The sequence below is a fragment of the Plutella xylostella genome, chromosome 31 (assembly GCF_932276165.1).
Source record: "Plutella xylostella chromosome 31, ilPluXylo3.1, whole genome shotgun sequence".
Classification (NCBI taxonomy): Eukaryota; Metazoa; Arthropoda; class Insecta; order Lepidoptera; family Plutellidae; genus Plutella; species Plutella xylostella.
The window spans coordinates 6,227,870-6,240,207 of record NC_064011.1 but is presented as its reverse complement, the minus strand read 5'-3'; the positions used below and the strand labels follow the sequence as shown (position 1 = coordinate 6,240,207).

General features: G+C 37.2%; 3 protein-coding genes across 3 annotated transcripts; 2 read left to right on the top strand and 1 right to left on the bottom strand.

The window, feature by feature from the left end:
- The first annotated feature begins 3,568 nt into the window (after window positions 1-3,568).
- On the top strand, window positions 3,569-5,337 carry LOC105381236 (zinc finger protein 846). Its single transcript, XM_048632222.1, has 2 exons — window positions 3,569-3,853; window positions 4,074-5,337. The coding sequence occupies exons 1-2, from the start codon at window positions 3,662-3,664 to the stop codon at window positions 5,262-5,264; spliced, it is 1,383 nt and encodes a 460-aa protein (XP_048488179.1). The 5' UTR covers window positions 3,569-3,661; the 3' UTR covers window positions 5,265-5,337.
- A 444-nt stretch (window positions 5,338-5,781) lies between these two features.
- Window positions 5,782-7,949, bottom strand: LOC105381235 (zinc finger protein 425). The gene is made up of 2 exons (XM_011550919.3): window positions 7,654-7,949; window positions 5,782-7,073 (listed from the first exon to the last, which is right to left on the bottom strand). Exons 1-2 carry the CDS (start codon window positions 7,837-7,839, stop codon window positions 5,856-5,858), a joined length of 1,404 nt encoding a protein of 467 aa, XP_011549221.3. The 5' UTR covers window positions 7,840-7,949; the 3' UTR covers window positions 5,782-5,855.
- A 1,424-nt stretch (window positions 7,950-9,373) lies between these two features.
- LOC105390895 (myoneurin) lies at window positions 9,374-11,700 on the top strand. The gene is made up of 2 exons (XM_038114528.2): window positions 9,374-9,682; window positions 10,429-11,700. Exons 1-2 carry the CDS (start codon window positions 9,497-9,499, stop codon window positions 11,662-11,664), a joined length of 1,422 nt encoding a protein of 473 aa, XP_037970456.2. The 5' UTR covers window positions 9,374-9,496; the 3' UTR covers window positions 11,665-11,700.
- Window positions 11,701-12,338: the final 638 nt, after the last annotated feature.

Genomic DNA, 12,338 nt, shown 5'->3' with positions numbered 1-12,338 from the left:
CTGACTACTCCTTCGGGGATAACAGTCGTTAGTGCGCATATAGGTGATATAGGTATTTATTTTTTATTTATTTATTTATATACACCAACAGGATATCATACATAAAGGTTTTAATATTATTTTATACAAGAATTGTTCACGTACGTACCCCAATTATAGGTGAACACAACATTTTTATATTTACAACAGCTTACTTAAACTAACATGCAACTATGAGTAGATATAATAAAAACCTAAACCTAATTAACCTAAATGTAGGGCGTCCAGTACTTTATTCCTATATGAGCCGAGCATGGAAGTAATAATACAACAGGAATGCGCACTGACCAAAATGATGCAAACAAAAATAGACCTAACGAATTCACCTTAAGATTTATATTTGAAGTGAAAAAGGCCGCGAGCCGATAGAGAGGGTTACCACAGAGCCCTTCCTCTCTTTCTAACAATTGCCAGGATTTAGTTGTGTAAACTTTAGTAGATTTTGTACAAAGAGAGCTATGCAAAAAAAATATTAAATTAACTCATAGACTACTGTATATCATATCATTTTCAAAAACAAATTTATAATAAATCATTATAAACATGTCATTGTAATGAAATATTTGGTATTTGTATGAATAATAATTTCATAAAAAATATTGGTAGTTTTTCTAAATACTTTACGACAAGACCGAAGTTGTCAAGATGACGGATGAGGTTTATACTGTTGTGAGAGACGTTATGGTTAGGGTGACCATTTATTCGTACTTTTGAATCACTTTCAATTTAATTAGGACCTGTTTCATTCAACTTTTTGTTTTATTTTATACCTAAGTATCATTAGGTATTATTGTGGCTGTTATCTTATAAGGCTGGTAAAGAGTTATGAGCTGTTGATTTTTTTGGTGATAGATATGAGTATTATAAGATAGAATAGAATAGTAACGTGTAAATAAAGAAGATCCAATAAATACATTGTATTATACTTATTATAAAAATGTGTGTTGTTTGATTTCGCTCATTTAATTATTTACGTCAATCCTAACTCTCTAATTAAAACCAGTCCATCTTAGTAGAATTTGGTAAAAAGACAGATTGTTGTTGCTAGTTCAAACCTTGGGAATATCTAATTGATATGGAAAAAAACATATCAATATTACATTGCAGTTTGCGCTGCAACAACATATCTATACAAATTTTACCTTCTCCCTATTTGTTTACTCAATTGTCATATCACCAAAATATATTCGTACCTACATTGAAATCGAATTATTCGAATAATAGGTGACTTTGAGACCATCGACACCTATTCGCGACATGATAGATTAGAAGTGATGTCTCATGAATTACCTAAAATTATGGTCACCAAAAATAGAAAGAGATGGAGGGCTCCGTGCTGACTATCTCTGTCGGCTCGTTTTTTTGGTGCAGTGCGCATTCCTGTTGTATTATTACTTCCATGGAGCCGAGAGAGTCATGATAAACGTCAATATCTTTATTTTTTTCGTGAAGTCTAGCGTTTATTCTATTGTACCCCATTAACATACGGTATACAGGGGAGTTTCGGGTGGTATTTGCTTTTAGTACAGGTATGTAGATTTGTTGACGTATGAGGAAGGCGACGGTTTGATCTCGGGACGGAAAGAGATATTCTTGCGAGCGCTTCGGGACTACATATTTGGTGGTTGATGATTTTCCAAAGGAAAATTTGATCCATTAGCTGCCTACGATTTTCTAACGATACCATTTTAAAATATTCTAAGCGGGAATTGTAGTCGTTCCTTCTACTAAATCCCTTTTCATGGTATGCAAGATGCCTTGTGAATGATTTTTGCACACGTTCTAATCTGGTATTGTGTAGGTACATTGTACATAGGATTCCAAATAACACTTGAGTATTCGAGACTACTCTTAACTAGAGCATTAAAGAGAAGAATTTTGGTGTTAGAGTTTTTAAATTTTTTTGATGATCTTTTTATAAATCCTAACATTTTAAAAGATTTTGCAATAATATGGTCGTAGTGAGCACTAAAACTCAACTTACTGTTCAGTATCACCCCCAAGTCTCGAATTTCAGTCACTTCTTTTATATGCCCGCTGCCGATGTGCCGATTAAATACGAGGATTCTACCTTATTGATGTTTTTGGTGAATTTAATATGGTTGCATTTAGATACGTTCAAGGACATATAGTTTTGGTCACACCGTTGTTTTATACTGTTCAGATCCTCTTGAATGAGACGTAAGTACATCTTCCAGCGACTTAACAGGTCTATATATTTTCATATCGTCTGCAAAAACTGAGCAACTACAATGTTTTATGTACTTAGTAATGTCGTTAATAAATAATAAGAACAGAACTGGGCCCAGGTGCGATCCCTGCGGTACCCCGGATGTTGATATGTAGGGATCTGATTCATATCCACCCGCAACCACTTGCAATCGTCTATCTTTTAGATAGGATGAAAACCATGAGTGAAGCGTACCACATATACCGTAACTACCAAGCTTTCGTAACAAGATCGCGTGGCTAACCATGTCAAAGGCACTGCTGAAGTCGGTATAAATGGCGTCGGTTTGGATACGTTTTTCTAAATTTTCAGCAATGTCTGCCACAAATGCAACCAAGTTGGTAGTCACAGACTTACCGCGCTGAAAACCATGCTGCTTTATGCTTATCATAGATCTAGTATGATTGGATATAACGGGACAAACTAAAGATTCGAACAATTTGGAAAAAGAGCTAAGTATGGAAATAGGCCGGTAGTTTCTAACATTTTCCAGTTCGCCTTTCTTATGAACTGGTACAATACGGGCCTCCTTCCACCTGGATGGAAATACGCCAGATTTTAGAGAGGTATTGAAGATAAAGGTTAGTGGATATGTAAGCGCTTCAGCACATCGTTTGAGAAACAAAGGAGGAAGTCCATCTGGACCAGACCCTTTGCCGGGATCAAGTTGTTTGAGAGCTTTGAGAACGGTGGCCTCATTTATTTTGATTTTGTTTAAAATGGCATCCGATATGAAATTTTGTGGAATGGAAACATTAGGAGAAACTTCTAGGTCACTTGAAAACGTGGAAGAAAAGTGATTCGCAAATATATTACATATTTCACTTCCAGTTGACGCTGAGGTATTATCGAGATTCATGCGTGACGGCAATGAACTTGAATTTTTCCGCCTTTCCTTTATGTATTTCCAGAAAGCTTTGGGATTTGTTGTAATAGATCTTTCGGTTTTACAAATATATTGGGAGTAACATTTCCGATACAATCGATCGCAGCGACTGCGACAAATCTGATACTCTATCTTATCCCTTGGATTTTTAAATTTAGAATAACGCTTTCTTAGTTTATTTTATTCCGCTAAAAGTCGTACTAGTTCATTCGAAAACCATGGAGGGTAATTGTTATTTTTAGAAGGTAGGTATAAAAAAGGTACTTATTAAAAAGAGAAACGAGCAAGAAGTGAGAAATTTTATTAACTGAACGGACCCGAGACATCTAATAGTACTAATAGTTAATCTGTGAACCAAAATTTGCCCAAGCTTCCCTCTTCTTGCATTTCGAAACGATTCATTTCATTTCCAAATCCAAGCTGCAAGTTTACGAACGAAAATTAAAAGCGCGCCGTGATTCGTATTGTGGTTGTGTTTAAAATCTCACTTTACAACAATAATTAAAATGGTAGAAGAGCTGAATTTGAGCAAACTGGTGTCCAATATAGTCGTAGCGAAAACTTATAGCAATTGCAGGTTATGCTTAGCAGAGATCAAGGAACAATACATGCGATTTGAGGACTCGGTTACACTGGACTCTGAGAATTTCCAGCCTTTATCTGAAGTACTTAGCCAGGTTTTGGGATTACAAGATGAGGTAAATGTGTATACTATCAATTTAAATGAACATAGCTCAGTACAGTACCAAAGTAAAAGCAACAAGCACAGTTAAAGTCTTACGACATGATCGTTGTAGCTGATAACATAGAGTTAGTATAAGTAAATGTATTCAGTCGCTTATTTACTGAACAGATAACCCACTATACTTAAATAAGCCAACCAACAATACTTAGGTAATTCTAATTTGAATATTTCAGGTGGCCGAAGAACTGTCTGGTCTGGAGGCTGTCTGCATCACCTGTGTCGAGAATACTCTTCAAACTGCCAAGTTCCTGCAGCAATGCAAGGATTCCACTAAGATCCTGTCCAATATACTGGACCATTTGTCCAATACACTCAACATTGACATCGAGAATCCATCCGAAAACCAAAAGTTGTACATCACTGTTGGTGAAAACGAATCTGAACTTGTATTACAGGAGGAAGACAGAGAGACACCAAGAAGAGGCAACAGTAAAAATAAATTTGAATGTATGGAGTGCAATGAATGGTTTAATTCATTCGCTGATTTAAAATCGCACAATATAACATATCATTCCAGTTTGACCTGTGATAAGTGTTTCGAATTGTTCCCGGACGAAAAAGAGCTAAAATTTCATTCCTCCCACAAACACAAGCATAAATGCCCTTCGTGTCCTCAGTACCGCACTAATGAGAAGGCTCTGAAGGAGCATATTGACCGAGCACACAGCACATACATGTGCAAGAGCTGTGGCAAGGCATGCAAAGGGCTGGACAAGCTACACATGCATGAACAGAGCCACAGTTCGATCAGCGAATGTCCCAAGTGCGGAAAGAAATACAGAGTCCATCAGTTCTTCTTAAAGCACACAAAACTATGCATTGAAGGTCTGCTTGACCCGCACCCAACACGCAGTGAGTTAGAAAGAGCTTTTTCATGCGAGAAATGTGGAAAAAGCTACAGTACACCGGGAGGATTGCGAGTTCACATGCGTTTTGAGCATGGGAATGCCAAGCATCACATCTGTGATTTCTGTGGCAAGAGGTTCACAGCTCCCAGCTACCTAAAAGTCCACATGATAAAGCATACTGGAGAAAAGAACTTCACATGTGATATTTGTGGGAACAAGTTTGTGTCCAAAGAAGCTTTGCTCTACCACACGAGAAGACATACTGGAGAGAAGCCCTACTCTTGCAGATACTGTGAAGAGAAGTTCGTCAATGCGTCTTCAAGAGCGGAACACATAAAGTTCAAACACATAGGGCCCCAGCTCCAGTGCGATATCTGCATGCGTAAGTTTGTAACTGCATTCTTCCTGAAGAAGCATAAAGAAAGACATCACGATCCAAGGAGCAAACTGTACCATGCGAGGTTTGCCAGCGATGGCGTTGCTGTAGGGAGTTACTTGAATGAAGTGAAAGAATGAAAATCTAAAGACTTACTTAAGTGAACTTATTGTTTTTTACATGAATAAAGTTGTGATGAATTTATATTTCTTATAACTTTGTTTCTTTTTTCCCTGCCAATCTAGCTACAATTGACTGCCAGTATGGAAAGGACAGGATGGCGACCAGATAACAATTCTCGTAGGTTTCAATATTTAAGGTTCATCATCATCATCATCATCAGATCTCTAATCAGCAACATAGGGCTGGAAGAGGGTAAGGTTCATTTTATGAAGTTAAAAGTTTGTCATGGACCATGGTAGACAGATAGGTACATTGAGTTCCATATTAAGTAGGTACCTATATAACGAAAAATAACAAACTTGAACTTGCTTGGCCTGCAATCTCAAATACTTAGTAATTAGCTTTTATGTATTCATGGCAGTGGACTAGAAATAGAACTACGAAATTATAGGGATGAGGCAGATAATGATTTCTAGATCCTCAACAACCAATCCTTTCTAAAACCAAATCAAATTCAAGAATTAAAACAGTATACTGACTCAATCCAACTTTATTAATAGCTAAAATTTCATTAAAAATAAAATAAAAATACACTTCCCATTCACATATTACGCAGTCCACACCGCACCTGGCACATACAGCTTACTATGAGGGTTGGAATGTCTCTCTTCATGTTTCTTCAACTGGTGACGCATCACAAACTTCATATGACACGTTTTACACTCTTTGGTTGGCTTGAAATGCTTGCGCATGCGATGCTCCATCCTTCTGGAGGCCGACAGGAAGCTCTCGTCACACATGTCACATTTAAAAGGCTTCTCTCCAGTGTGCAGTCTCTTGTGGTAGACCAGAGCAGCCGCAGTCACAAACTTCCCTGAGCAGATGTCACAGCTAAAGTTACGCTCCCTTGTGTGTTTTACGGTGTGGTTCTTAAGTCTACTCATGGCATCAAACTTCTTATCACACCAGGAGCAAGAGAACACACTGCCAAACCCGTGACATACTTTTAGATGAGTGCGGATCCCGTTCTTACGGACGTAACCTTTCCCGCAAATGTCACAGTAAAATCTTGGCTCCTTTTCAGCTTGGTTACCACATATTTTCAGATGGAACCTATATGTGTTTCGGTTTAAATATACTTTCTTACATCGTACACATTTGTTTGGCTCATGTTTGTCCATGTGGACACGTAGAGCATACTTTGACGGGAACTCCATGGAGCACAGTGCACACTGGGCTGGTACGTGGTACAATTGTTCGTGAAATTGTAGTATCTTTTTGGTGCTGAAGAACTTGCCACACTGCGGACATTGAATGTTCTTTGGTTGGTGGATTCTGTCAATGTGATCTTTCACTTTGGCCTCTGTTGGGAAAACTTTGGCACATTTCGGACAAGCATGTCTGCCCGCATGGTATCTCAAATGTTTTGATAGCAAATAGTTGGATATAAAAGTCTTACCACATTGACTACAACAATAGTTGTCTGTACCATGGTATTTATTTTTGTTCTTCAAGTTAAATTGATTAAAATTCTCTCTGTTTTTGAATATTTTTCTGATCTTGTTAAGGGCATTCCTTTTCTTGTTCTTGTTGCATTTCTTTCTGCTTGTAAAGACGATGTTTTCGGTTTTATTTATTATCATGTAGAGGCTCTGCGCAGATGGGTTGAGATTTTCTGTTTCACTGAAACCGTTTTCTATATGTTCAAGGGCAATTGTCCACCTCTCGTTGGAGTACTGACAGAGCTTGTGGAAGGTGTAGCCCTGCACCAGGGATGTGGCGCACCCTCGACACAACACTTTAGGAAGCTCTTCTTCTAGAGGAATCTGAAATAGAGATATTTTTTTTTACATGACATTGTATTGAGATTGGCAAGGCACCCTGGTTTATAAGGATCAGCGAACTGCATGAGCACTTGGGGATACCTACAGTAGCTGAAGAAATTCGCACTCAGACTGGATCTTATAGAAACCGTCTCTGTAACCACCCCAACGAACTAGATGCTCAGCTGACCACACCAAACTTCCAGCGTCATTTGAAGAGAAGGGAACCTATGGAGCTAGCACACTCCTAGCGATGAAATAAAGAGGGGTCCCCACTGGGGGACTCTTTCCAATGCCACTAAACTGAGAAGAAATCTGCTCATAGTTCTGGGACTGATTGCAGATACAATGGAAAATGAAAAAAAAAAAAAAAAACATTGTATTGAGAGATGGGGTCTCCTATTCAATACTAAAAGCTATATACCTAGTTCTTCAAAATTTAAGCAATATATTACGAGACCAGCAAAATTGAAAAACCATAATAGCCATCAGTGAGAAGTAAGTAGAATTCTGATGAAAAGAAAAGGATTTGCTATGGAAGGTATTTGACTGTGTTTATAGTGCAATGCATATTTTTACTTACACCGAGTTCGATGAATATGTCGTTGTAAGTTATGGCTTCTTCGAAGAAGTGTTTCTTCAGGTTTATAACACTTTCTGTTGAAATAGCATAGGAAGAGGTTGATGATAAACATAACCTACAAACATTTTCTGTTTCACCACACAGATATTTTAGAGCTAAATTCGTTGCCTTAATGTCGGTCTCCATGTTTCATGTCAGTCCAACTAATTACTGCGTTTCGGTAAATATTCATTAATAACTAACTGAATTAAATATTTAAATACGAAAATAATAATATGAATGAATGCGTTCGGATTTCTGTGATACGATAACTGTCATGGCGGCAAAGTTTTTTTTAGCTACGACAGCCTGATTTGAACGCGTCATCTAAGCTAAGACGGCGGACTAGCAAGGACTTGTCTGATATACAGGGTGTCACATAAGGTAATGTTATCCCATTAGAAGGTGATACAAACTCAAACTGATATTCTAAGCAACTTTTATTATGACATTTATATGACTTGACAGTTTAAAAGTCAACTAAACTGCCTTCCTAAGCTTGTGCTTGGACCATTTCCCACCATGCTGGTCCACTGCGGGTTGATGGGTTCACATATCTAGATGTGTTAAACTACTACTACTTATCATGAGTTTTACTTATTTCAATTAAGTACACTGCTCCTGTGAGCGTGTTTTTCTACAACCGCAACAGTCGCGTGAAGGCTTGAATTTTCATGTGCATCTTTGATCAATACTTGTTCTGGAACACTTGAAATAGAAGTAGGAGGAAGGAACATGTATGTGTCTCCGTTACGCACAGCTGCAGTGGCCATCTTCATCTTGTACTTTCATAATAGCATATCCCATTTGCTTGGGCGTATACGTCTTTCTTGAACAAAATAAAAAATCCAGTTATGACACCCAATTATGGACATGTGTCCATAACTGGATTTACTGAAAATTTAAAACCACTAAACCCTCTGAAATCATTTGCATAAACGTAAGCTCTCCTATTATTTTGAAAATATGTGCGTTTCCATAAAATCACAGCATTTTAATATAAAATAAAATAAAACGAAATCATCAACAAAAATCCTTTTTCCTCATATCTTCGTGGTCGCCAGCAGGCAATACGTTGCGGTCCTTCTGATACCTATATCAGATTGGGCCGACTTGTCTGCTGGCGTTCCTCAAGGCGGCATTCTCTCTCCCTTAAGTACCTACTTACTTTTTTCTACGTTTATAAATGTTGTCACCTCTAATCTCCAATGCTCCTAACAATTTTACATATAAAAACTAAACTAGACTAGAAAAGGCGGTCTATATCGCATATAGCGATAGCGATCTTATCCAGACAACCGATAGATTTAATTAGTTAGGTGTGTCAACCATGGATAGTCTCTAAAGAAAGTTTTTCCGTAGCTAGGACACAGTTTTGGTGCATGCATACGAATGTTACCCCAAGTCCCTCACTATCTAACTCCCTATTATATCCTATAGGATAGGGAGTAAGTAAGTATATTCTGTTGGGTAGGGGTTATATCAACCTTACCTTCTTCTTAAAATGATCACTTTTGTTAATGTAATGTACTTACCTAATGTAACCAAGTTATGTAACCTATGAATGGTAAAAGACTCATGCTTTATCATTAAAGCTGTGAGGTCGTTATTATTCTAAGATACATAAATATTATGACACGGTTTGACTTTTGCCCACAGTGTACTTTCATTCAAGTTTGACATTCATGTGATTTGACTGATTTGAACAATGTTTATTGCAAAACTCAATTTCAGATTTTAGGATTATTCAATTAATTTTCTGAATTCAATACACTACCTAAAGAAGATAACCCACAAATGAACAATGCTGTCAGGGAAAACAGCGGTCTATAACGTTTTACACAGTCGAGACACTTGTACTTTATGTTTTCATATTATAAACGAAGAGACCTCGTTCTTTCATGTTGACGACAATATTGTAGTGAAAGAAAACGATGAAACTGCCGATATTACATTCACGCAGATTATAGCGACTTTACTGGCCGTACATGTAAGTATTTCTGCTCCCTAGGTTATAAAAAAGAATGAGAACAGAGAAATAGAAATAAGTGTTTACTTACCTTCATTGTCACTGCAAAAAGCTATCAATCACTTCTTCTTCAGCCTAGGTCTACCCACTGCAGGCTGCAGGGTATAGGCTTCCTTCATGCTACGCCAAGTCCCACGGTCCTGTGCCACACTTAGACAGCAAAATTTCGAGATGATTGCTTTTTGCAGATGATAGAGTAGAGCCAAGCTAACTTGATTTAAAAAATAATAATTTCATACAAGGTTTTCCTGAAGGGATTGTTTTAGACTAATCTATGTTTAAGTTTGCTTATAATTTCAGACTTATGTTTAGAGTATCTACTCTAATTCATTTCCAAAAGCTTATTTACTGACTTGATACAATTTGGTCCATATAAGTAGATAGTTCAGAAGTTGGCAGCTATAAAATTTTACACTAACATGCTACCTACATATTAATTCTTCCAAAGATTGTTTGATTGGTTAGTTTGACAAGGTACACAAGTGTTATAGCTGGCAACTTCAAGACTACCCACTTGTTTGGAACTTTAATTTAAAAAAAACTTTCTAAGAGAAGACAGTGTGAAAGAAAGACATATCCCTTTACAACCTATCAAAAAATATTGTGAAGTGCATGATAAATAAATAAATAATTTTAAAAGGAATAGGGATTGTATGGACTCTTCACCACTGGAGTAACTAATTATTGATTTACATTTGATGTTGCAGGATGCAAGCACCGTTATAACAAGAAAAATATGCAAGCCATGTGCCACTAGCGCCATCTACTGTTTCAAGTTCATCAACAGATGCAGACAATCAAGACTCCTCCTCACCAACACCATCAGTAAACTATCATCATGCCTGAATGACTCTAAGATTGATACGGAATCCACAAAAACTTTGTATGTTGCCAATGATGAGAATGGTCAGTTTTTAAATTATTCCGACAAACTGAGCAAGGCTAAAACTACCAGCAAAGTTTTGAGGAGGTTTAAAACTATTGTTAAAAGGCAAAGAAGGGCGAAGCAAGCTGTGAAAGTTGAAAATAATTACAATGACGAGTTTGATAATGATACCATAGACACAAACCCTGCTGAACTTAAACTTCCTAATGGCAGCCATGATAGCTTTCTGTGTGAATTGTGCTCGGCTAAGTATACAGACAGAAAGGGTTTAAAAAGTCATTTTGAAAGGACCCATGCTCCAAAAATTCACAAATGCCCTGATTGTCCCAAAGCCTTTGGAGCAGCATATTTACTTAAAATGCATGCACAAGACAGCCATATAGCAGCTATATGCGATGTTTGCGGAAAGAAATACGCCAACAGACATTCTTTGAAAATGCACTCGTATAATCACGCCAACTTAAGATGCCCCATTTGCAATCGACACTACAAATCACGCTTTAGTTTCAAAAAGCATGTTGACGCGAAAATCTGTACCAAAGAGGTTGGATGGCAGAAAAAAGATAACGGTAACAAGAACTTCTTTTGCGATTCGTGCGGTAAGGGATTTGCGAAGAAATACAGTCTGTACATACACATAAAGTTTGAACACGAGAAGAGTTACAAAAGCTTCGACTGTGCGTGGTGCGACAAAAAATTCCCGGCTGCAAGCAGACTGAAATACCACATGGTGAAGCACACTAGAGAACGCAACTTCACATGTGAAACGTGCGGAGGTAAATTTGTGACGAAGCCGGCCCTTGTGTATCACACTAGGATTCACACAGGTGAGACTCCTTATGCGTGTGAATTCTGCGACATGAAGTTTCTTTCGACCTCGCGGAGGATGGACCACGTGCGGCGAAGGCATATGGGGGCGACACAGCAGTGCGATATCTGCAGTAGTAAATTTAAAACGCCGTCTGGGCTAAGAAAGCATAGGAGGAGGCATTTTAATCCAAGTAGTAAGCTGTTTGTTCAGAATGTCCCAGCTTTGCCGGGAAATGTTGAAGTGTAGTTGTGTCTGTATACAACCTGTATAGAATGCAATATTATAACCTTATTAGCAAGTTTTTAAAACAATAAATGAATGTAAACATTTTGACTGTTTTAAAAATACCCTAAAACTATTTTGACTAATACAATAACTAATATACATTGTCTTTCTCTCTAGTTGTCCATATCCTGCAGATAAGTAAGATGGGCTGTAAGTAAAGAGTTGAAAACAAACAAAAAAATAATTTGTAACATTTTATTAAAAGATAACTTAGATCAAGCAGATAAATTAACATAATACAAAATAATGTACACAGTTACGCAATGCATCAACCAAACTAACAGGTAGGCAATGACATCAATCTATGAGTATTTTTAGTTCACAAATATTACTCTTTGCCTATCTATTAGAAGCCTTAACAGGAATTACTTTTTGTGTGTAAAAAATCGAAATATTTTGACAAATCATGGAGAAAAAAACCATAAAACCTAAGTTAGTTACAGCAAAAGAATCACAATTTATCCAAGCTATCCAGTTATATGTTATAATTATATATGTTCCCACTAACTTAAAAGTACTTAAACAGTGATATCGATTCTGAAGGCGGAAATTTTAAATTTAGAGACGTCAAAACCTTAATTTCTTTGTTTAAAATTCGACTCTATGATTGTTTCCGTAAATGTCATTTTATGCTA

What these genes read in the sequence shown, in the direction of transcription:
- LOC105381236 (XM_048632222.1), top strand. Translation starts at nt 3,662, where the DNA reads ATGGTAGAAGAGCTGAATTTGAGCAAACTGGTGTCCAATATAGTCGTA. An exon ending in TTTTGGGATTACAAGATGAG is followed by an intron (nt 3,854 to 4,073) that starts GTAAATGTGTAT and finishes TGAATATTTCAG; the next exon opens with GTGGCCGAAGAACTGTCTGG.
- LOC105381235 (XM_011550919.3), bottom strand. Translation starts at nt 7,839, where the DNA reads ATGGAGACCGACATTAAGGCAACGAATTTAGCTCTAAAATATCTGTGT. An exon ending in ACATATTCATCGAACTCGGT is followed by an intron (nt 7,074 to 7,653) that starts GTAAGTAAAAAT and finishes TCTCTATTTCAG; the next exon opens with ATTCCTCTAGAAGAAGAGCT.
- LOC105390895 (XM_038114528.2), top strand. Translation starts at nt 9,497, where the DNA reads ATGCTGTCAGGGAAAACAGCGGTCTATAACGTTTTACACAGTCGAGAC. An exon ending in CGACTTTACTGGCCGTACAT is followed by an intron (nt 9,683 to 10,428) that starts GTAAGTATTTCT and finishes TTGATGTTGCAG; the next exon opens with GATGCAAGCACCGTTATAAC.